We start from the raw sequence: 25,667 nt of genomic DNA on the forward strand, positions 1-25,667 counted from the left end.
TAACTGCAATATAGACATACCTAGAAGAAGCTGTTTTTCAAAATGTGCATTCCGGAGTAAAATACAACTTAGAGTATCTGTGCACAAATCTGTTCAAGTCAATGGAACAGCATATGTAAGTACAGGCTAAAGCACTGGAGACATTATTTGGTAGAAAGATTGAGGGGTCTGATCCTGAGAAGAATTGCATTAATTTGAAGTCAATGAGAATCTGCCATTGGAGAATCTGCCATTCAGTTGGTGGGAACAGAATCAGGCTCAATGGGAATTGATGTTACTTTGCAGGATCAAACTCAAAATCATAACAGATTTGGGCTCAATATATTGTATATACATGGAAACAACAGCAGCGTTAAAATTCCCTCACCCTCTGCAATCATCAAATGGCACATGATTCTATTACCATTTTTGTAATAACTGATATCTAGCTAGCTTGCAAAAATTTCCACAGCATTAGAACGTCAAATACATTACACTTAATCAGCTGTGGTGGGTAAGTCAACATGTGTACCATGTTCAGAGCCATAGCATATTTGTACATACAGACCCTGTTAGCTAATTATTAGAGCCCTGCACAGATACTAAATTTGTATCCGGATCGGATCCGTGATCCGCAAACATGGTCTGCAGATATCTGTGGATATCCACTGATTTGCAAGGCTCTACTAGTTACGCACGGTCAGAGCATACTTTTTTTGTACGTTGCTGACTGCAAATTTAAAAAGTCACAAAACAATGTCTATTGAAGAACAATTTGCACCAAGCATTCTACAATGCCCACTCAGTTTGACCTTCAATACTTGAACCATGTAGCCCACTAATATTACTATTTTCTGTTACTAAACCAATTGTATTATAGGCTAGATTTAAAGATCCTGGAAGATGACAGGTACCTCTTGTGAGGTGCCAAGTGACCTCACCTTGTAAGAATTTCAATGGAGGCATTCAGCTCCTTGCAAGATTAAATCCTCAGAATGGAATTTTACATATAATCTTTTGCCTGAAACACCTTGCACTATTAGCAAATGTTGCATCTTCTGGGATGTTGAATCTGCTAGTGGTTTCTGCTTATTCACGGAGACAGATGATTTGTTAGCCCATGTAACTATACAGGATGTGGCTCAATTGAAAGAGCATGAGGGTGTAGGGCGAGCAGTTTTGGGGTAGGAATCTAGTGGCAACCAAGCCTGGGGAGCTGAATTTGATATTATCATCATTAGTGTTAATTACTTTGCTAATAAAGCTAAGCACCCAGAAAGCGTGTGGACTTTGTTTTAGAGCAGGTTGGGAAGGACAACTCTTCATACCTAGCTAGCCTATCAACTAAATGTCATGCTCAGGATCATTTATAGTTCAGTAAATATCTATTTGACCACAAGCTTATTAAACTATCTTCAAATCCCAAGGACAGTATTATTGCCAAAAAAAAAAACAAAAACCAGAAACATGCTTTGTTGAACCATCCTGTTTTCACCACCCAGTGATTTATCACATATAAAATTATATTAATGCAAAATTACAGCTAGCATTTTAAATGCATAAAAATCAGGAAATTCAAAGTTATGGTTCCTACAGCAACTTCAGCTGACTTCCTTTTTGTGTTACTGCATACAGTGTTTAATGCTTAATGCATACAGTGAAGACGGGTAAAAGCAGAAACTCAAATTCAAACCTTCAGTTTTTGGAGATCAGGGCATTCAATCTGAATCCCCGAATCTGAACCTGTTCTTCTGGTTTTAGTTTCAGGTCAGATCCAGTTTCTTTTTCAGGTGAGGCCAAACTCTTCCAAGAATTGCCCTTCCATAAGATTTCAGCAGCAGGGGGTGAGAAGCATAAAATAACAGCTGATCTGGCACTATTTCTGCCATTTTGGATTGAAACCGTTCATAAGCAGCCTGCGAGACTTCAGCAATGTCAAACCCAAAACCCAAGCCCTAATCCCATACAAATTTTACTCTGGATGTGGACCTCAACACTGATTCCTGAGCCCATCTGTAATATAAGTAGAATCTTTTAAACTGACACCAGCCTAATGTCCGGATGAAGAGGCCATTAAAAATAGTGTGAAGAGACTTACAAAATGTGCTGAATAAAGTTTATACACATTTCATTTCATCTTCACTTGGCAACTTCTTCATTGACAGACATGAACTAAAAGTCTTTCACCTACTAAATTTCTGGTTAAACACCACTTAACCCAGGGGTGGGCAAACTTTTTGGCCTGAGGGCCACATCGCGGTTCTGAAACTGTATGGAGGGCCAGGTAGGGAAGGCTGTGGCTCCCCAAACAGCCTAGCCCCTGCCCCCTAATTGTCCCCTCCCACTTCCCGCCCCCTGACTGCCCCCCTCAGAACCCCTGCTGCTCCTTGTCCCCTGACTGCCCCCTCCCGAGCTCCCCCAGCGCCTAACTGCCCCCCGGGACTCCACCCCTTATCCAACCCCCCCTGCTCTCTGTCCCCTGACTGCCCCAACCCCTATCCACACCCAAGCCCCTGACAGGCCCCCCAACTCCCATGCCTATCCAACCGCCTGCCCACCTCCCCCCCCACCCCGGGACTTCCTGCCTCTTATCCAACCCCCACACTCTCGGCCCCCTTACCAGGACTGAGAACCAGGACTGGCAGCCGTAAGTAGTATACCGTAAGTAGCACATTTATACGGAGAGCAATTTAATACACTACACTGGCAGCTCTCATAGCCGTGATGCCCGGCAGGAGCTTGCAGCCGGGGACTAGCCTCCCCAGCTGGGAGCTCAAGGGCCGGGCAGGACAGTACCGCTGGCTGGATGTGGCCCGTAGGCCGTAGTTTGCCCACCTCTGACTTAACCACTTGGCACTGAACAAATGGGTCCCCCACTACATGGATTTTATGCTAATTCTGTCTCATTGAAGCACCAGTCATTGAAATTTGCTACCACTGGGTACCGAAGGCTTTGTCTAAACTAGGATTTAAAGGTGTGGGGTTAGGATACGTTAGCTGACATGTGTTAACTAAAATGTGGAAGGGGGGAAGCAGCAGACGTGATCTATCTTGATTTTAAGGTGTTTGACACAGTTACACGTGACATTTACATGAGAAAATGAGGGAAATGTGGTCTTTATTAAATTACTATAAGGTGAGCGCACAAGTGGTTGAAAGACCATATTCAAAGAGCAGTTATCAATGGTTTGCAGTCAAACTGGAAGGGCATGTCTAATAAGGTCCTGGGTCAGGTGCTTTTCAATATTTTCATTAACAATTTGGATAATACGCTTCTAAAATTTCTGAATGACACCAAGATGGGAGGGGTTGCAAGCACTTTGGAGGACAGAATCAGAATTCAAAATGATCTTGACAAATTGGAAAATTGGTCTGAAAACAAGGTAAGATGAAAATCATTAAAGACAAGTGCAAAGTACCACCCCCATAGAAAGAAAAATGAAATGGTTGGGATAAGTGGCTAGGTGGTAGTATGGCTGAAAAGGATCTGGGGGGGTCATGGTGGATCACAAATTTCTACAGGAATTAACAATGTGATGCAGTTGCAAAAAAGGCTAACAACATTCTGTATGTACGACAGAAGGTAATTGTCTCTCTATGTTTGGCACTGGTGAGGCCTCAGCTGGAGTACTCTCTCCTATTCCAGGCACCCCACTTTAGGAAAGTTGTGGATAAACTAGAGATAATCCAAAGGAAAACAACAAAAATGATAAAATGTTTAGAAAACCTGACCTAGGAGGAAATTTTTAAAAAAACAGGCAAGTTCAGTCTTGAGAAAAGAAAACTGAGGGGGATATCTGATAAATCTTTAAATATGTTAAGGGCTGTTATACACAGGACAGTTCTCAATTGTACTCCACGTCCACTGAAGGAAGGAAAAGAAGTAATGTGCTTAACCTGCCGCAAGGGAAATTTAGGTTAGATATAGGAAAAATTTTCTAACTATAAGTGTAATTAAGCTCTGGAATAGGCTTCCAAAGGAGGTTGTGGGAATCCCCAACATTGGAAGTTTTTAATAACAGGCTGGACAAATACCTGTCAGGGATGGTCTAGGTTTAGTTGGCCCTGACTCCTGTCTCAGCACAGGGAGGTGGACGTAATGGACTCTCGAGGTCCTTTTCAGCCCTTGATTTCTATGATTGTATGTTCTGAAAGTCTACTGTAGATAAGGCAGCGTTTAACCTGTGCTCCCTCCTAGACTTCAACTCCACCAGTTTAAACAGACATTAAATTCTAAGCTGCACTGTCCACACTAGAATTTTAGGTCTTGCCTTCACTAGGAAAAAAAAAGTAAATTTTTAACATTAACACATGTTAAAATACTAGCATAGACAAGGCAGTTGTAGCTGGTTGAGGTTAACCGTGTTTGTGAGCTGAGGGATTACATCAAATAGCAAACATGTTAAAAACATTGACACTAAGATTTTAACATGTTGTCATTGGGTGCTGCCTCTCAAGCATGCCTTCATAGCCCGAGGTCAATTTGTAGGCAGCTTGCTTCTGTTCCCCTTTCAAGGGGTTTCTCGAATAGACTCCACATGCAGGCTTTCTGTCCAGTACCGCCCCTCCTTGGGGTCTGGTATTATTAACAAAACCGTTTGAAATAAGAAGTCTCCTCAAGTCCATTTGTCTACCCTCTTATTGGTCACTCTCAGGCCTTTCCTGCCTGTAATCTCACTTGTCTGTAGTCTCATTCTCCAGTCCCAGGCTCCGCTCTTGTAGCGTACTTGCTCCCAGTAGCCTCTGTATTCCAGTGTGGTCTCCCTGAACATTTTCCCCTCCTCCCAGATTCCTGCTGCTCTTTATAGGGAAATCAACTAATCCCAGCCCAGGCAATTACCAATTGCCTCCTTGGTAATTAGGGTAGACTGGCTCCAGGCCTCTACCGCTTAGGGATAAGCCACCCTGTTACACACCTGTTAGCTAGTGTGTGTTAAAAATACACCCTTTTTCCTAGTGAACACGAGGTCTTAGAAGGTGTTCGCTAACTCTTGTGAACAATACACATTTAAATGCTGGTCTAGACAAAGTCTAAGAAGTGTCCCAATTTAGCAGAGTCCTCAGTTAAATGGAGTACATTAGGAGGGTCTATAACCTGAGGACAGACGACAGTTGTGGTTCTCGAGGCTCTGAACTGTGACACTACCCTCCCCGCCCCATCCCAAGGGCAATCAGGAGGGCAGCTATGGAGACTCTACACCTGCTAGGGAGCCTCCAGATTAGAGGGGTCTCCAGTAGGAGACTTACAGGTGGATTCTGTTCCCTTTGCATTGTCTGATTGGTGCAAAGGGAGCAGAGTGGGGCAGAGGATCTGCCCCACAATATGCACTGACTTTGAGGTTGGGGGCAATGTAATATGTTTGGCCCTCAGGCGGAAATGGTTGGATACCACTAGAGCACACTGTCTGGGGCTGGTGGTGGAATTTATCGCGAAATTTAACATCAGAGCTCTATTATCAAAATGTAGAGCGCCCACCACAAGAAACACATCTAAACCCAACTGTCTAAATGATGTTCATTTATGTTGTCTCAAAAATTATGATTGGTTTTGTTCAAATAAAGATACTTAACTCAGGCACATTGCTTTGCTTGATATCATTCATGACAGAACATCTAGTCTTACAGCCCAAGTTTTTACATTAATAATATTGCATTAGAGTTACAACAAACAGCATCTTTTAAAACAGCAAATCCATCTGTTTGGGTTTTTTAAAGCAGGTGAACTACATCACCTGTGCAGTCTTAGACTCAAACCTGCTCGTGTTCCAGGTATGGAGTTCCCACTGAATTCAAGTGGAGTTTTGTAAGTGAATCACTGACAGGATCAAGGTACTGGCTTAACTGACTTAACTACAAGTCTGGAAAAATAAAAGCTGTAATTTTCATGGAAAACTGTTAGTTACAAGAAATGAAGCAGCTAGAGAGAGAAATGAGATTAGAAGCCTATTTAGGCTTGAGTCCAATGCTTACCTTAAAACTGAATGAGTTTCTAGGAGAAGAGGTAGAACTGTAATGTTCATCTTTTGCTAAGTTGCTGTAATAATTGGCGACTTTGTTGTTTGCAGCCTTGTTAGATACTGGATCATCCGTTATCGGGCAGATGTAATAACTATCCTCATCCTCACTATCAGCATCAGGATAATTTCCAGAGACCGCTTTAGTTGACCTGGCATCATCAATACCTTCCATACGAAAGATAAGGTCCTCGTCCGCCATGTTTGTGGGAGGTTGGTTTAATTCGTGCAATGATTAAAGTAGCCAGTATTACAATACACATTTGAAATGAGGGAAGAACCTGGGAGAGAAAAAGAATGAAATTAAAAAAAAATCAAAGGTCCTGTTCTTTAAAAAAAAAAAAAAAAAAAAAAAAAAAAAAAAAAAAAGCATGAAGCCAAAATTTATGCTGGCCAGTATTAGCAAAAACTAGTCAATAATCTATACATGGGTGTGTAAAATGGGTATCTGGACACCTAAATATGCCTCTCAACATCCAAATGCAGGATCTGAGCTCCCAATTTAGGTACCCAAGTTTAAAATTGTCATAGGATATAGAAAAATTGGCTCAGAATAAGAATAGAAATTTAATATAAAATCTTAGGGACTGCAAATAAAATCGGATTACTCTAGTTTACCTTTAGTAGCATTCCAGGCTCCATTTATCAACTTCCTTCTTTGAACATATCTACTCTTACTTGTTTAAAAACTTTGGGCCTGATACTACAGTTTTTACTCAGGCAAAACTCACACTGACTTCCCCATAACTCTGTGTATTTTGCCCAATCCAAGGACTTCAGGATCAGGCCCTCTGTTTTCCAAAGGCAGCTTTTCCATCAGGGGATTGCGTACAAATGGAAAGCACAGAATAGGATTAGCACAGAATACGATTAACAGACTCCAGGGAAAGGGGCTACAGAATATTACTGGGAGTGGATGGGGAAGGTGAAACCGAAAACACTTTCTGTGCCAGGAAGGTTTTGTATTACTCGGCCCCCAACTCACATGGGCTAGTCAGTCCAAAGTAAATCACTGTGTGTGTGCAGCCAGGATGCCACAGGTGTCCTCTGAAGTGAGGACAAATGAGGCTGTCAGACAGTTGCTGCTGCTCTAGCCATTAAAGTGAATTAAAGGAGTCTAAGTGGGGAGGGAATGCACAGGAGAGTCACACTTCAGTGCTCTTCTCTGGCTTCAGATCTCATTCTGATTCCCTTCCCAGTAGAGATGCTCTTGCTGTCAGTTCCTGTAACTGAAACTCTCCAGAGAACTGGCTGGCTTGCTCAGTGCTAGGCCCTTCCCTTTGGATGATCCACCAGAGCCTGGAATTGGCAGCCTTCAAGTAAGAATATTTATTTACTATTATTTTTTCTTTCCTCTCTTGATTTTGTTCATTCCCAGCTGGTGACAAAGAGCCTTATCCAAAACTTATTAAAGGCAACAGAAAGGTTCTTGCAGATTTCAGTGGTCTACGGAACAGGCTCACAGTCTGGATGACACTAGTTCACACATACCAAATGTCTCTATCTGGCAAAGACAGGCCCTGTGTTGAAGCAAAACAGTCAAACTTTTTCCACTCTATCCACCCAAAAAGCTGTCCTAATCCAATGACTTTTAAAGGCCAATTTCTGTTTTCTTCCCAGAGCTCAGAGGTTGGTAGACAAAATGGTATATTTTAGCAATCTCTCTTTGTTAGCCACTGTAGGTAGTTTGTGCATTTTATCATAGAGACACAGGATGGGAAGAGACTTCCTGCCTCACTGAGTCCAGGCCCTTGCTATTGCAGCAACCCTGTCATATAATCACCTTCATAATTTTAACCTGGAGCTTGATAAATTTAAGTAAGTCTCTTTCCCCCACCCCACTCCTATTGGATGGCTGTTCCAGAGCCTCCAGACCTATCTATCGTAGTGTTTAGACGCAATGCATCAACAGGCACTTCAACCATAAATAATAAATTGAGCTAGTTCTGTCAACTCCCTGGTGCTCCCTGCTTCAGCAACCTACTCCATTTGTTCATTATGTGACGAAACCATTAGCATCTAGCTCATATTCCCTAATTCCTGCCCCTGGTTTTGTATTCTTTTCTAATAAACAGGCCTGGGAGACAATTATCAAGCCCTTTCATAGTTAAAGAGAAAACGAAACAAAATGACACCCTGCTGGAAGATCACTATGAAGTCATTTTTGTTTTCTCCCTAGTTCCATGATCTTTCTTCATAACTAAACTCGATGGTCCAAAAACTTTGCAAAACCAAGGAACCTTCCTGAATACTTATCAGGATCCCAAGGGGTATAGCTAGCTTACATAAAATGGCATAGTCTGCAGACCACCCTTAGACTCCTGGGCACAGATGTAACCCCACTACAGGTATCAGCATGTAATAGGCCATCTTTATCTGAACAGCCTCCACTCAGATTAAGATGGAGCATCACACACTGGCTTACACTCCACTCCCATGTGAAAGATGGGGTGATGGCAGGATAGATCATAGAACTCTGTCTGTCACACTGAGCCTGGGAGATGCATTTTGGTCACACCTGACTTAATTTTTTTAATATTCCAGTTATTTAATTTCCTCTGCATTGTCTCCACAACAGGAACTCTGTCTTTTCTAAGGTGAAGAATACAACATGAATCTAATCTACTGTTAATTTTTATTACCTTCTAAGTAGGAAAACTCTGGTTTCAAAGTTTCAGTTACTTCTGCAAAACTGTGTAATACAGGAACTGACATCACAACAGCACATGCAGAGCTGGAATGCACAGTGATCTACTTCTGCCCACAGTCTGATTATGGATTTGGGGTAAGGGCAAATCATCTCCCATCTCTGCTCTTAATTTAGCCTGCTTTCTGCAAAACCAGGGGTGTTTTGCATAAAGAACAAACTTATTTCAAGCCTACCCCCCCCTTTTTGCTGCATTTTTTAAGAACACTACCCATCGCAGCGCCTGCTCCTCTTCCTAATAAGCTTACACAAATTGTTGATATTCTGAAACAACAGTAGGGCTCTTTAATTATGTCCATCAGAAATTTCACATAAGGTAATTATTCTAGAGGAAAATAACTGTCTGTCCCATAATACTTTCCACATGAGCTCTCAGGCTGCAAAAGATTGAAATTGTAACTCTCTCAACTGATACGCACAGCATAACCTTCAGGAGGAAAGATTTAAAATGCCCTTAAAATTAATATAAAAAGGTCCAAAGTGTGGCACATAGCAGTTGGCCTGTGTAAGGAGCAGTGTGAAGCCACACTACCCTTGGGGAGCTCAGCCAGGCACAATTGCTCCTGATGCACCATCCTTTGGGGCTTGTCTACATGGGAAAGTTTTACTAGTTATACCAGAATAATTACACTGATATAGTTATACTGGTATATCATTTTAACTTAGTATTGTTCCCTGGATGGATACTCTGATGGCATTTTTCAGTTAGCGCAGACCCCTTCCAAAGTGACATATGCTAAACCAAAAAAAGACCATCTCCTACTGCAATAAGAGTGTCCAAACAAGGAGTGATACCAATAACTATAGTGGTTTAAATTCACACCTTAGCTTACACTGATATAACTTTCCTGAATACACAACATTTAATCTAGAATGTATAAGGCATGTCACAATCCAGCCTGAAATGAAGTGTCTTTCCAAATGAAAATAAGAGAGAGAGACTGATTTTTGGAAAGTACAGAGAATCCTGCCATATTTTCATTCGTTTTAAAAGTGCAGACAAATGTAGACAATAATTTAGTCAACAGCAATTGGAATAGGTCAAAAATCAGAGCACTCTTCAACAAAGTATCCTTTGTTAATTTAATTCATCACTATGACGTGGTCACTCTCCCCATTTAACTCCTATGTTCTCGACTTCCTTACAATTTCCTGCTATAACGCGGAGACGTTTCCTGAAAAATTGGCCACAGTCAGCACTGAATCATTCTCTCCGTTATTAACTGCATTAATTCAGCAATCCAGGCCCTTGCAAACAGTGGGGCTAGAGGCTGACACAAGGTGGCACTGAGTTCCAAAGTTATAAAAAAGCAGGTACAATCTGATCCATCACTCTTGGGACTAGGAATCAACCTGTTACAAATCTTCCTGTTCTGACACACTAAAGCACTTCACCATCTGATTTCACATAGGTCAGTCACTGACTGAAATTACAATTGGTCTACTTCTATTGCAAGCTACACTATATGTATCTCAGTTAAAAATATTCCACAACTAGTTTATTACAGCTCATTTAATGGGACTAGTAAAATGAAATAAAAATATGACACTTCATCAGTTTTTAAAACTCTGGTAAGTGATTGTTAACATTTTAAAAGGGACAGAACAAGTAGGAGCTGGATCTTACTGTACTCACTACTAACAGAACAGTGCAGAAAGCAAAAATTCAGCAACACGATGCAATAACATCACGTTTATATTAAAATTAGTTAATCCTTTTCCTATAATTCCAGAACGAGTCAGAGCACGTGTCTCTCAGAGGCTTTCTATACTTATATCTGCTACCAGAGCAAATAATAATGGACATCATGTGCACATCAAAAAGAGAAGCTGTGTGTAGACTCTTGTCTTACTATAACTTCACATATCCAATTACATCAATTCTAGAGAAACTGTATGTGGACGGCTGAACAATGAAGCCCTCAGAGCTGCGTTACCCACTAGAGCAATAGTGGAACAATGGGAAGCATGTTTCCTGAGGCTCAGGTTCCACCCACAGCAAGGGATGGAGATTTTCATGCTTATCTTCCTTGAGAGACTATTAATGATGATTCAGCAGAACTCAAACAGATACATCGTTATTAATTCAGCTCCATATTGGGATAGCTGTGGATTTCACACTCTTACGTGTAGAAGCAATGCACCAGGCAGGTTTTACCGCCCTTGATGATACCCTGATGATTTTCCATGTTTTCCTGGCTCTACGCCCCCCTCACCCTCCACATACACACTCTTGAAGTCCCATATTAGAAGACTCTTTTCAAAGCCCACTGACTCCAGTCCTCAATAAGCCTGAAAGGGTCAGTCACGCTTCTGAGCAATGTGAGGTACTCAGCCCAGGCTGCTTGTGTCTCTAGAATGACAGAGTGAGACCTGGGATCCCTCATGGGAGCGCAGGGACACCCCTCGGGGTGATATTGTGTCTACTCACTAGCTGCAGTAGCGTGCCAGTTCCAAGAGTCTATACGGGCCAACCAAATATAGCTTCTAAAACAGAGAAAGTGACATTTCAGGCCTGGTGTCACAGGGGCAGGTCCATTGCACCTGTTTCTGCTAAGGCTGAATTTGGCCCATCAGATATATTTGTTGCCCAGCAACCCCAGATTAGGAACATGCCCGTCATTATACAGGATCAGATTTCCTTCTGATATGCCAGTTTGTCTCCCCCTCTCAACTTCCTGCCTTTTTTTTCATACTGCTTCTAAACTTAAAACAGATTCCCCCTTCCCATGAGCTAAGAGACTGCCTGGCCTCAGTGAAATTAACAGGAGTTTTTTCCACTGACTTTAATGGGGCCAGGATTTCACCCCTAGTTCCTGCTCTACCCTAGCTCTCATCCTGTCTCAAACTGTCCTCCCAAGCGAAACTGACAACGTTGATGCCCAAGATGCAAAGATCTGGAACAGTGCAAAACAAGCTTCCAAATGTTCACAAGGGGATTAGCTGAGTTTAAACAAATATTTGTTGGTAAATTTGTCAGTGTGAATTTTGGCAGGTTCTTCCAGCATAGGCTGAAAGGACACTGGGCAGGCAGATGAGCAGCTTGTTCTGTGCACATTTAGAAGGCAGAGGTGAAATACACAAAGCAACTTCCCTCATCTTCTTCCATAGCTGGAAGCCCCTTGGGTACCAGAGTAATGAAAGTGACAGTGGTTTGCACTTACACCATGTGGTGCTTTATTCATTCAAAATGCTTCATAAACATTAGGTAAAAAATCCTTAAAACACACCTGAGTTACGTATTCCATTTTACAGACCTGGAAAGCAAGACACAGGGAACAGAGATTATCAGACACCTGAGGGATTTAGATGCCAAATTTCCCATTTATTTTCATGGGAACTGCAAGTCCAAATCCTTTAGGCAGTTTTGAAAACTCTCCTAGGGGAGTTACAGCCAACATTTTCAAAACCTGATACTGATTTTGGGTTGAAGCTGCTCCTCAGCTCCCAGTCCCCTTTGCTCACACAGCCAGTAAGAGCCACAAGGCTCCATGACTGGCAGAGCCCTCAGGGGAGCCCTCCTGGCACACAGCCCCAAGCTAGCTCTCTCCCTGCACACAGCCTTGACCTACCCCTCTCCCTGCCTGCTGAGCTACCCCACTGCCCACACACAGCCCCTAGCTATCCCTCTCCCTGAGCTATCCCCCTGCTCACACACAGCCCCTAACTAACCCTCTCCCTGCACCGTGAGCTACCCCCCGCCCACACACGGCCCCTAGCCACTCCTCTCCCTGAGCTACCCCCCGCCCACACACGGCCCCTAACTACCCCATCCCTGCCCTCTGAGCTATCCCACTGCCCGCACACAGCCCCTAGCTACCCCTCTCCCTTCCCCCTGAGCTACCCCCCTGCCCGCACACAGCCCCTAGCTACCCCTCTCCCTTCCCCCTGAGCTACCCCCCTGCCCGCACACAGCCCCTAGCTACCCCCCCCTTCACTCTGAGCTGCCCCCCTGCCCGCACACAGCGCCTAGCTACCCCTCTCCCTGAGCTACCCCCCTGCCCGCACACAGCCCCTATCTACCCCTCTTCCTTCACCGTGAGCTACCCCCCGGCCCACACACAGCCCCTAGCTACCCCTCTCCCTGAGCTACCCCCCTGCCCACACACGGCCCCTAACTATCCCCTCTCTGCCTTCTGAGCTACCCCACTGCCCGCACACAGCCCCTAGCTACCCCTCTCCCTGCCCCCCCTGAGCTACCCCACTGCCCACACACAGCCCCTAGCCACCCCTCTCCCTTCACCCCGAGCTACCCCACTGCCCGCACACAGCCCCTAGCTACCCCTCTCCCTGAGCTATCCCCCTGCCCACACACAGCCCCTAACTAGCCCTCTCCCTTCCCCCTGAGCTACCGCCCTGCCTGCACACAGCGCCTAGCTACTTCTCTCCCTGCACCCTGAACTACCCCCTCCCTGCATTGTTATGTTTCCTTCTAAAAAGTAGATCACAACTTTTAAGTGTGCTTTTCAATTAGATTCCAGATATTGTATTATTAGGTTTAAACTGAATTATATCTGTTCATTATTGTCTGTAATTTTACCCATCCTTTTTCATTTAAAAAAAAAATCTTATTATTCTGTGTACATCAAAATCTGAACTGTTTAGTGGCATTTTCTTTTTGTGACATTTTGGTACATTAATACAGCAAGAGTTTAATAATTTCACTGTGCATACAGCACTCTTCCCCCTTGTGCAAGGCAATGTGTCACATCTCTATGTTGGCAATAAATCGATGTGTCAATGGGAATTTTTTCCCCTCCATACTGTATTCCTTTGGCTATTTGAATAAAGCAGCATGCACACTGTTGAGAAGGAAATCTGCTGATTAGTACATTTTAGGGTCATTACATCAACAATCTACAACCAAAACAGTCTCGTAACATCTCATCCTCCACCCTGAAACAGGCAAAAAGCTCCTTGTGAAAAAACTGTCATCGGAAATACAGTTTTACAAAGAGCAAATTACCACTCCCTGATCACTGACAAATTTAACCCCACCCCAACCCACAACAGGCCTTTAATTTCATTAGCCATCAGACGTTTATGAACTTTACATCCGTCTATAACCCCCCCACCCCCCGCCTTCTACAGTAACAGGCAGCCCTTGTAAAAACATTACAGTACAGTATTGGCCTCTGTAAAAAGGAAAGATATAGTATTCTACAGTAACGGTCCTGGTCTAAATACTACAACATATCTGCCAACATTCAAAAGCTGTAAACTGGGGGCATTTACAGAGAAAAACCTTTTAGTGCCATAATGGGAAATTTTTGCAAGGATCGAGTGGGGAAAAAAATAATACTCTAGTATGCTGAATAAGGGCAATCAATTACTACTAAAAATGGGTGTTGAAAATACAAATGTGTCCATGTGTAACGTGCCACACTGAGCGCTAGAGCGGGCACACAGACTGAGCAGCATTTCAGGCCGAGCCGTTTGCCAGCCCTGCCCAGCGAAGCAGCCTCCTGACCCCTTCCCACCGTGCACGGAGAAGATATGCCGCTAACCGGGGAGCCCGGCAAAACCAAGGTGGAGAAGCGGGCTCCATTGCAGAGCCTGGCCTACCTTGTGCAGACGGACACACGGTGCAATGCCTGGCCTACCTTGTGCAGACACGCACGGCTCCCGGAGCAGCAGGCCAGGAAGCAGGGCTCTCTTCGCTGCAGCTGCACACAAACCCCGACGAGCGCTTCCCTCCGAGGGTCGCGCGCCAGCTGCTTCCCCGGGGGAGCGCACGCGGACAGCTCGCGTCTCGCCTCGGAATCAGCCCCCTCTCGCTCTCCCTCCCCAGTCCCCGCGGAGGCTGGCTGGCTGAACCCTCCCTCCACGGGCTGGCGGAGGGCGGTACTGCAGCAGGCAGGCATGGTGCGTGTCTGCCTCACGCACAGCGGCTCTCTGCACGGCTGCGAGAAGCTACAAGCTTGCACGGCGTGTGAGCTCCCCCGAGCCTTGCAACAACCTTCCCCCCCCGCAATGCCCTCCGCTTGTTGCCGCTGGCATCGGCCCAGCCTCAGCACATACTGCTTACGATTTGGGGGGTCTCCTGAGTGTTGAAACTAGAATGTGGCACCCAGGAAACATGGTCCCTCCCACCTGGTCTCGTGTTTGGAGGGACTAATTGGGGACACAGGACAGACACGGCTTTGGGACCGCCAAACTCACAACATCGCCTCCTCCATTCCAGCCAGCAGAATAGTGGGGGGGCCGGGTCATCAGCCGTTGAAGCGATTGCAGGACCCCCAAGGGTCTTTTCCTTCTCATTTTTTAATTTTCTTTCCTGGCAATAGTGCTACTGAAAGGTACCAGACAGTTATTGGAGACCTACTCACAAGGCCCAGCGTTCAAAGTACACATTGTGTCCCTCCCCTGTTCTGAAGGGAACACCCAAGATAAATGGGTTAGAATGATCAGTTACATGCCCACTGTTTATCTTATCTAGCTGCACAAGGCTTTACACACTTTACACTAACAAATTTATTTGAGCATAAGCTTTCGTGAGCTACAGCTGTAGCTCACGAAAGCTTATGCTCAAATAAATTTGTTAGTCTCTAAGGTGCCACAAGTCCTCCTGTTCTTTTTGCTAATACAGACTAACACGGCTGCTACTCTGAAACCACTCGTTACATTATTAACCACAATGGGAGCTACATACAGATATTTACACTATAGAATATTCACATATGTCCTTAGGTGTATGTTACTGCCACTGAGGTAAATGAGAGTTCTGTTTGATCTGGCGGCCTTTTCACAAACAAGTAATATACGTTACATATTTTCTAGCCTGTAGTTTGACTTTGCATAATGGTTCACTTGGTGAGTCTGCAAGATATTACTGCCCAGATGCAAAAAACAATGCACAACAGTACATGCTGTTTAAAAGCAACATTTTGCCATAAATGTTCCTGAAGAGCATTGTAAACAGTATAGAAGGGGGAAAGGAAAAAAATCCAAAACATCTAATGTTAGTCACCAGTCACAATAGCCACTCAAAAATCAGGTAGGAATACACTGTAATTGTAACAGTAATGAAAAGGAAGGTCATGTGCTTACATAAGGATGTTTCTAATGTGGCAGTTTCAAAAAGCTTCACTTTTTGCTTTGACTAAACCCAACAGAAAAGTTTAAGTTACACTTGACAATGAACTGAGAGACGCAAAGTAAATCCTTGTATGCAATATGAAAATAATATTATTTCATATATAGATATATACAAACATTTATATTCCTGGAATATTGCAGATGAATTCTTACCGAATTGGAGTCAGTGAAATTATGTATTAATTCTCTTTGCCCACTTTACTTGCAAGAACACATTGGAGAAAAAACAAATGGATACAAAAGTCAGTGAAATGCAATACAGTCTACAGAGACCAGTGTCCAGAAAATACTTTCCTTTATACCTCAAATTCAACAGCTCTTTAAACAAAGTAGGTAGATTTATTCCCTGTGGCCAATTCTTGTACAGATTGGTTTTGTGGAAGAAAATCGTAAGTAATGACAGACATGAATAATAATATTGGTATATTTTAACCTAGCACTCTTCAAAATATTGCAATCCAATTTGCTGGACACAGAAAATAATTTCCACTAGTGGAATGTTCCTGTAGCTTCCTATTCTAAATAGCATCCAGCAGGTATAGTCGTGTAATGCAGTAAATAACTAATTAATTACAGCAGATGGCAGATCTACTGCCTTGATCTTTTGCATGTGAATTTCTGTGTGAGCCAATTTCACTTGATTCAATTAAGATTTTATCACTGTTGTGCTTGTTTCTGTCCATTAGTTACCTATATTAGTCAATTAAGAGAGTTTACATGCTATGAAACAGTTTCAAATTTAAAAAAAAAATTCTTATAAACGCAGGGCAAAATATTATTGCTTCTTTTCAGAAGTTAAAAATATTATATGCTATTTTAACCATGTACATTCCACACATTTGTATGAAAAGGATGTGTGAAAAAGGACCAGATTGATAACTAATTATTTGTTCACAAAAAGTTATCATTTTGCTGCCTGTGTGTGGAATTCTAATCCCCCTTCACAAAGACTAGAGCTGGGAATGATTTATGCCAGTGCCTATGTTAAGCCTCTGAACGTGCCTACAGGGAAAAATCAGTGTTCCCAGAATCCTGAGATGATTCCAGTCCCAACTGTATGCTTATGTGGTTAATAAAATTACTGTGCCTTCTCTGTAATTAACATGATTTCTGAAAGCAGCAACCATCATAATCTCTCTTTTTTTCTAACCATTTCTAACATGCCCTTTACCATGGTTTCTCAGCACCAGAATACAAAGTTACTAATTGCACTACTTTTTGTCTGTAAAAATGACTTTGCTCTCCCTATCTTTAGTTCAATTTCTAAAATGTTATGTGTGTGTGTGCTTTTTAATTTAATCCATCCAAGAGAAATGATACAGGGTTATGCACTCTAAATAAAGTTGCAAAACAGTCTCCATTATAACACCCAGTACATGCTCACTCATAACTTTCTAAAACATTCGCTTGCTGGGCTGAAATTTTCCATGTTTGGTCACTGTCCAAAGCTGAATTTTGTGGAATGTTTGAGCAAAATCCCATTTACGAGTTGGGGCCAATGAAAAAAAATGCTATTTTCTCCCTGTAAACAAATTCTGGCTTCATTATATTCAGTTGGCATCTGCTAAGGGTCAGATTCTGCAACCCTTACTCATGCTGAGCATTTACTCATATGAGTAATCTTAATAGGCGTTACATATCCTGAGTAAGTTACAGAATCAGCCCTTACTTCCTTTTGTGATGTCATGTGCAGATGGGGAGAACTGCACAATATCTGTTCTTCTCTGACAGTCCCAGCAGTTGAGTTGACAGAGACAGCACTTGCTGTTCTAATGCTACTGCTGAGACTAATATTTCATTGCAGTATGCAGCGCAGTATCCTCCCCTCAAACACAAATTAAAAACCCCCTACCTTAACTGGGGGACGGGGGCGGAATGTGTGTGTGTATGTCTTGGGGAAAATGGATTTTCTGATTTCAGGATCCCTGCAATTTTGGCTGCAGAGTATGCCTTTTCATATAAAAAGCCAAAAGAAGCAGCAGCAGCTAGATTGTGCCATTAATTGATGCAACCCCCTTACAGCCTCTGGCAATCTCATTTCATGCAGAGCATAACCTTTCATTAAAGCAGAAAAATTTCCAGCACTTCTTGTTTGTGAAGAAAATCTTCTGAAGCCCACCTCACACTATGCTGCATCTGTGATTTTGTAACAATGTAGAGACCCAGACACCTTAATCACTTACTAGTTAGGCCTCCTGCCATTATAGCCATTGTTTGCATAGCCACAGCACAGCTCCTACTCTGCTACAGAAGCATAGCTGTACATATGCCTTCTGGGAGAACTTGAAGAACAATCCCATAATGCTGGGGAATGAGTGACTAGAGGACGTATACTGAGAACAGCACCAGCAGCTTGTTGAGCAATGCACTCTGGGATGTTCTACTGTAGAGGGCTCAGAGGCAGGAGGATTTGTCAAATTGATTATAGAGGCACAGTTGTAGGAAACATATCCTGTCCTCACTGCAATAAAAATAACGTGCTATAGTTACATTACGCCAGCCTAGACCATTGGCAAGGATGAAACAATAACTGAATGTTGGACACAGCCATGTTTAGAGACACCCATGCTAGTAACTGGTTACAAATTCCTTTAAATATATAGTGTGGCTATAGCCTGAATGTGACCCAATGCAGGATATATTCCTGAGACTGCAGACAATCTGAAATAATAGCTCCATGAGAAGAGTGAACTAGGCCAGCGTTTCCTCAATCTTTTCAGCTTGGTAACTGCTTATTCAAAGTAAACTGTTGTGATCACTTTACAGTTATTATAAAAGTAATAGTAAAAATGTATGCTACAACTACTATATTTAACCTCACAAACATTGAATGTTTTGGCCTCCCCTAAGTAACGTCGGACATTTTATATTTTTTGCTTTAGAATGGTAATAAAATTGCCAGGGCCTCACAACCCCCTTTATAGTGTTTCATGCCTCCTGGAAGGGGTGGGGAAGTTGCAACTCTCAGTTGATAAACACTGTCCTGATATGACCAATTTCTCTCCAACGCTCTCCAGAATAGAGCAACAGCTTAGCCTTCCTTCTGCATGAAGAGGAGAACATCTCTTCATGGATGGATGCATGGATCTTGGGGGACAATCCAACCTAACTGTAGCAGCAAAATACAAAATTCACCCTTCCTCCCACCCCATTCTCCTTAATGAGGTGTGAATTTTGAATCCTAATTAGGACACTTTAAAAATAAAATATCAATGCTTAGTAAAATTAGAATTTAAAGACTATCACTCAAATTTGTTTAGGGAAAGTCTGAACAATTAAAATACTCAAAAGTCAAAAACGCAAAAATTAAGTAGCTTTAACTTACCCATGTTGCACACATATGCAGTATTTTTTATTCTTGGTTTTCAGTTTCAATGTCTTAATATGTTATTGGAAAACAATTTTTTCTACTACAACATATGAGCTTTGCCTTTAATTTATTTGATTCTTTCTTGAGAACATTTGCAATTAATTTCTAGTGGCAGCCTAGCAAATTAATGTCAAGAAAGTCTAACATATTAACTCCTTGATCTAATATGTTTAGCAGTGCAAGCACAACTTGCTATTTTCCAGTGACTGTGAAAGCTGTAGAAATCCAGTGTGTTAAGAGTGAAATTAGGTTTTGTTGAGAAACTGGTTTCTAAGAGGGCAGCATTTTTTACTCATTAAAAAGGAAAACACCTTGCAGACAGTATCAAACTTGTAGAGCAATTTGAAACTACATTCTTTTAAAATTCCAGGCACGAAATTACCATCAAATTCTTTAGTTTCCTGAACATCCTGTCCTTAAGGATGTGTCCCTCAATTTTTCTAAACGAAACATGCTGGTCCATAAATCTCACTTGATTAATAGGAAAAGCAAAGCATATAACTTCACTTGGTATTAATTTTTCTCTCTTTCGCTCTCTTTCACACCACATGCATTTATGCATTTAACGTAGTGGAATTCAGACACTGAGAATACAGACAGATGGTATAGGGATACAGAGAGCTGGTATAATCTATATCCATTTAACGTTCTAAAACTATGGCATTTAGTTACAGAGTTAATTGTTTACCCCCCTAACCACAAAAGAATAGTTGTATCAATTCCTACTGGTATCACAGCAATCACAAAGGTACAACTGCACATGTTATGTCCCATGATAAGGAAACTGAAACTTCCATCCACAAACCACATTCAGCTCTGGTTATATTTGGCAAAACTCTTACTGAAGTCAATGGAAGATGTATCTGCTTACCTAGTGGCTAAATTGGCTCCCCAGGTGAAGACAATAACTGGTGAGGTGCCACAAAATGTCAGATCTTGTTCTGTATAAAACACAGCAGTTAATGCCACCATTTTCATTGGTTTCAATCTGCATGGTTGCTCCAAGGCTTCAGTTGGATCTTCTTGATTCCACATCTAACAAACAAACAAAAACCCAGTCAAAACCACCAGTTTTCACCCAGATTCAGGGGTAACCCTGTGAAACTGTGAATTTGCCATGATTTTGATGTAAAGCCATCAGCTCTAGACCAGCAAAAGATAGTGAACTTTAGCAAATCTTTTGATGAGCCTGGTATGAGTTGCAAGTGTGTAAAGAAGTATGGAAGCTGATGAATTTTAACTGGTTATGAGTTCAGTTGTGAATTTGCGTAGCTGTAGCCAGGATATATAGTATTCTATAGTGCATCTGATAAAACTTCAGATGTGACATAATTCTCCAGAGAAAAGCCAAAAGGATAAACGCTACACAGAAATGAAAAAAACGGTAAAAATTTACATCTGAGGAGGAGCAAAGGGTAACAAGTGTTGTAACTGCACATTATATATATATAGCACGTGTAAAAAAAAGTGTGGCTCAAAGTAATGAGTGGTCATGAAAATATGCATCTGAGAGACTGAAAATACAAGTTTTTAAATACATACATACATACATATTTTTAAAAGGCTTCTGTTTCATTGAGAGGGACCGAGATGGATTTTAAAGCTATGAGGGGGAGAGAAAAAGAGAAGCATTTCTGATATTCCAGCATACAATAGCCTGATATTTTGCTTCAGTTACTGCTACGGGCATTATGTGCCAAAAAAATTAAAAATTCTGTAAATTTTGTGTCAAAATAACACTACATAATCATGCCAGTTTCAATTATTTTGGTAATTTATTTCAAAATACCTGACAGCAAATATGGAGTAGGGAGTAGAGAGTTAAAGAAATACCTGTTGCAACCCAGTTCCTCTTTCTCTGTCTCCCCAAGCCCAGCTGGGGAGTCAGATACCCTCAACCCTTCCCCCACAGAGCCCACATACAGGGGCCCCCCTAGCCAATACACCTGAATCCCCTCCTCTCCAGAGCCCAACTGCAAGGGCCCCCAGCCCGGATACCCACACCCCATCCACAGCCTAGCAGAGGGCCCCCCAGCCCAGTTACCTGCACTCCCTCTCCACCCCCAGAGTCCAGGAATCCCGAGGGAGAAACAGCCTGCTCAATCCCAGGCTTATACAGAGTTTGAATTTCTTGCCTACTACCCTTTCCTTCCCTAAGAGCATGCTGGGAACTGCAGCTGCCAGAAACCCTCTAGCTCAGTGGTTTTCAAACTTTTTTCCTGGGGACCAAGTTGAAGCAAATTGTTGATGCTCATGACCCAATGGAGCTGGGGATGAGGGGTTTGGGGTGTGGGAGGGGGTTGTGGGCTGGGGCAGGGGGTTGGAGTGTGGGAGAGGGTCAGGGCTCTGGGCTGGGGGTGCAGGTTCTGAGGTTTGGGGTGCAGGAAGGGGTTCCAGGTTTGGAGGGGCAGGGGACTGGGGCATGGGGTTGGGGTGCGAATTTACCTCCGGTGGCCCCGGTCAGTGGGGCAGCTGGGGTACAGAAGCAGGCTTCCTGCCTGTCCGGGCACTGCGGACCGCGCTGTGCCCCAGAAGCGGCCAGCAGCAGGTCCGGCTCCTAGGCAGAGGCACGCAAGGAGCTTCACGCGACTCTCGCCCACAGGCACTGCCCCCCGATTCCCACTGCCCACTTCCCGACCAATGGGAGTGTGGAGCCAGTCTCGGGGCAGGGGCAGCGCGCAGAGCCCCATGACCCCGCTGCCTAGAAGCCGGACCCACTGCTGGCTGCTTCCAGGGCGCAGCGCGGTGTCGTAACAGGTGGCACTAGTCTTCCTTAGCTGGGCAGCACCACCTATGGGACTTTTAATGTCCCGGTCCACAGTGCTGACCAGAGCAAGGTGACCCAGTGCCTGACATGCCAGTACTGGGTCGCGACCCACGGTTTGAAAAACTGCTCTTGCTCCCTCTCCCTTCCCCAGCAGTGTCTTCTATGTGCAAGCTGGGCTCTATCGAGTCTAGTGGTGGCTAGCAGCACTGCAGCCCATTTCCGTGGGGGAAAGCAAATTCTGTGAGCGCCCCAACCCCATAATGCAAAATTCTGCATTGTGAAGCTGCGCAGAATTCTCCCAGGAGTATTCAGTTCAGCAAAGAAGTGGGGGGAGAGAGAAAGCCCTCCCTGAAGCAGCAGTAAAGGAGGAACAAGCATGTATTGGGGCACCCACGAACAAGGCTATATTTAAGGATGAGCAATTATTTCCCTTATAAACAAACAGTTTTTGTTGGTTTATAGCCTGATTAATCACTGTTGGCTGCAAATTATCTAAAGGGAAACACCTTTTTACTGTATGATATTAAACCAAATCCTTCAATTATGTTTGAATTAAAAGAGGCGAATGGTAGAAGTTAGAACACGTCAGATGCTTTTTTGGTGCTGGAAAGAAGCGAAGTTTTTGTTAATTTGGAACAAAAGGCAGCATCTGCTTAGCTCACAAGGTGGGCTATAGAGAAATAGAAAAAGCAACTCAAAACACAAGGAGCAGAAAGCTAGCTCGGGGGTGGCTGCAGCCGTCATAATGATCAGTAAAGAAGAAAAGGGTCGTAGGCTGCAGTCATCGTCATCCTTATTTCGGGGACAGCACCGAAAACGAATTAAACATCCTTTGCCCAGGGCGGCGTGGACTGGCTGCTAATTGGCTTTGACATCTGCAAAAAGGCCCCCGGGGGCTCCAGCCAGGCTGGACCCTTTAATTCAGCCCGCAGCAGTAGGGCAGGGCGGGTAAAGGCGCCAGCGCACCTGTGGGATACGGGGAGGAGCCGTGAGTCCCGCAGGGACGGGAGAGGGGTGGGGGGAGGGCGCGCGAGGTAAGACTGAGGCGGACACGTTGCAGAGCGAAGCCCGGGAAACGCACCTGCCGGGGCGGGCGCGCGCGCGCTCCAAGGGCCGCGCCGCGGGCTGACGACGGCTTCGCCCGGCTGCAGCAGGCAGGGGAGCGGCGCCGCAGCAGCAGCGCCACCTGCTGCCCCTGCGGGTTAATGCTGCGCCGCCGGACTCGGCGGCCTGCAGACGCCGTGGGCTCGGCCGGCCGCTGCTGCAGCCGCTCCGCTGCCCGCGTGCCCCAGAGGGGCCCCAGGGGCTATTCCGTGCTGTGCACGCTCCCGCGGGGTGTGAGCCCCTCCCCGCCTTCCTAACCGGCCGGCCTCCTCCCCGGGAGCTCCCCTTCGCAATGCACACCCGCTGCACTTGGTCCCTGCGGCTCCTCTGCGCGGGAGCAGACAAACACCGCCGGGCGAAGCAGCGGGCGGCTTCACCTCAGCGGCAAAAATAAAGGAGATGAACCAGAGAGAGGACCGAATCAGTGCCTGTCCTGTCTATATAGCCCTCAAGGTCACCATAATAATCAGGTGGTAGCGTGGCCGAGTGGTCTAAGGCGCTGGATTTAGGCTCCAGTCATTTCGATGGCGTGGGTTCGAATCCCACCGCTGCCAAGGAAATTTTTATTTGCAGGTTTGGCCGAGTTTAGTTTCCTAGCAATATTTTTAATTTGTTTCTAATGAAAGAGGGCCAGTTTTATGCCTGACGCGGCATCGTGCATAGTGGTGTGCCCGAGGGCAATTTAGAATGAAGGGGGTATAAACTTTCTCTGCTATTTTGTGTCTGCTTTGTATGTCTTAATGTTTGTGAATTTGTCTCTTTCCCCGTAGAAACCTCTTCCCCTTCAATGCATATATGGTTCTGGGGGAGAATTTTCTGAGGCTCACCAAAATGGTCTGGACCTTATGGGAGCATGATTTCTCATGAGTGTTCAGCCAGTGATCATGCAAGCAGTCAGGTGGACAGATTCTGGGTTCTTATGCAGAGATTTACCCTGCTTCTGGGACAGATGAGCTGAAACTAGTGAAAGAGTTATTGGTGCAGGGACAGACAGAGGGTGAAGGTCTGTGAACCAACATTGATAGCCAAGCTGCAGCAATGAAGATCATGGATGCTTTGTCCTGGGCTTCAGTCTGAAGTTGACTGAGATGGGACCCCCAGTCTTCGATAGAAGCAGCAACCACCAGACATCTGCCATGTGGGGTTACAGACATGTATGATGACATAAGGCCTAGGAGCTGAAGGCTCTCTCTGTTGTTACAAGACTGAATTTGAGGATGTTGGAAAGGGTAACTATCGAATGGAATTTTTCAGCTGGGAGGTAAGATATGGTTATTGTTGCATCAAAGGTCTCCCTCTACAAACATCATGCATTGAGAAGGGGGTAAATGGGACTTTTGCAAATTTAACCGCAGGCCTAGTTGGGACAAGACTTGCCTGATGACTAGTTTCAGAGTAGCAGCCTTGTTAGTCTGTATCCGCAAAAAGAAAAGGAGTACTTGTGGCACCTTAGTCTTATGCTCAAATAAATTTGTTAGTCTCTAAGGTGCCACAAGTACGCCTTTTCTTTCTGATGACTAGGACACTGTTCTGGATCTGGTTGCTGGATGCTGCTTGGCCTAGCCAATTGTACAAGTAGGGAAAAATTTGAATGTCCAGATGTCAGAGGTGGGCTGCCACCATTGTCGTGCACTTGGAGAAAACCCTCAGGACTGAAGATAGACTGAAGGGGAGCAATGTGTATGGATAGTGATTGATGCCCACCAGAAATCAAAGGTACTTCCTGTGGGAGGCATGTATTGCCACATGGAAGTACATGTCCTTGGGGACACCATATCAATCTCTAGTCTCCAAAGAAGGGATCATAGACCATCCTATAATATTAGAACTAGGGGCCACCAAATGAAATTAATGGGTAGCAAGTTTAAAACAAATAAAAGGAAGTTTTTCGTCACGCAGCTCATAGTCAACCTGTGGAACTCCTTGCCTGAGAAGGTTGTGAAGGCTAGGACTAAAACAGGGTTTAAAAGAGAACTGGATAAATTCATGGAGGTTAAGTCCATTAATGGCTATTAGCCAGGTGTCCCTAGCCTCTGTTTGTCAGAGGGTGGAGATGGATGTCAGGAGAGAGATCACTTGATCATTACCTGTTAGGTTCACCCCTCTGGGGCACCTGGCATTGGCCACTGTCGGTAGACAGGACACTGAGCTGGATGGACCTTTGGTCTGACCCAGTATGGCCATTCTTATGCTGAACATAATTCTTTTGATTTCTTAGCTCTAAAACATAGTGAAGGCCACCAGATTTCTTTGGGACCAGGAAGTACCAGGAACAAAGCCTTTTCCCTTTGTGTTGGTAAGGAACTTCCTCTATTGCTCCCAACTCCAGAAGAGACCATAGTTCCTGAAATGACATGGTCTTGTGAGAGGGGTCCCTGAAAATGGACAGGGAGGGTGGGTTGGGAAAGTGGAGGAAAATGGACTGGATAACATATAGCGCCTTTACCGTGTCACTCAAAGGAGAGTAGTGCTTACTAAACTTTTTCACACATGATTGCAGCTAGTACGTTGTTAGATTATACAACAGAATGGGGGTTTCAGACACTTTGGTAATATCATGCTACCCCTCAGACCTGAGAGCAGCATTCTCTACATGTCTCGGATCCATACTGGGGAAGGTGGAGGAGA

The 25,667-nt window shown here is 44.2% G+C and overlaps 1 protein-coding gene and 1 non-coding gene across 11 annotated transcripts in view; one reads left to right on the forward strand and one right to left on the reverse strand.

Moving 5' to 3' along the window:
- The window catches only part of EEF2K (eukaryotic elongation factor 2 kinase), a 44,258-nt gene extending 29,463 nt beyond the window's left edge, over window positions 1-14,795 (reverse strand). The window contains exons 1-2 of one of the 10 annotated variants that reach the window (XM_037910471.2): window positions 14,304-14,795; window positions 5,950-6,274 (exon numbers count right to left, since the gene is read on the reverse strand). In XM_037910471.2, coding sequence (XP_037766399.1) covers window positions 5,950-6,195 — 246 coding nt within the window. In that variant the 5' untranslated portion in view covers window positions 6,196-6,274; window positions 14,304-14,795. Of the gene's footprint in view, window positions 1-5,949; window positions 6,275-11,864; window positions 11,959-14,265 lie in introns of those variants that run through there. The other 9 variants (XM_037910470.2, XM_043523594.1, XM_043523596.1 and 6 more) reach the window with 9 other exon arrangements.
- An 8,716-nt stretch (window positions 14,796-23,511) lies between these two features.
- On the forward strand, window positions 23,512-23,593 carry TRNAL-UAG. The gene has a single exon. It is a non-coding gene; the product is annotated as a tRNA-Leu (tRNA).
- The last annotated feature ends 2,074 nt before the right edge of the window (window positions 23,594-25,667 follow it).

This window comes from Chelonia mydas, chromosome 10 (assembly GCF_015237465.2).
Source record: "Chelonia mydas isolate rCheMyd1 chromosome 10, rCheMyd1.pri.v2, whole genome shotgun sequence".
NCBI lineage: Eukaryota > Metazoa > Chordata > Testudines > Cheloniidae > Chelonia > Chelonia mydas.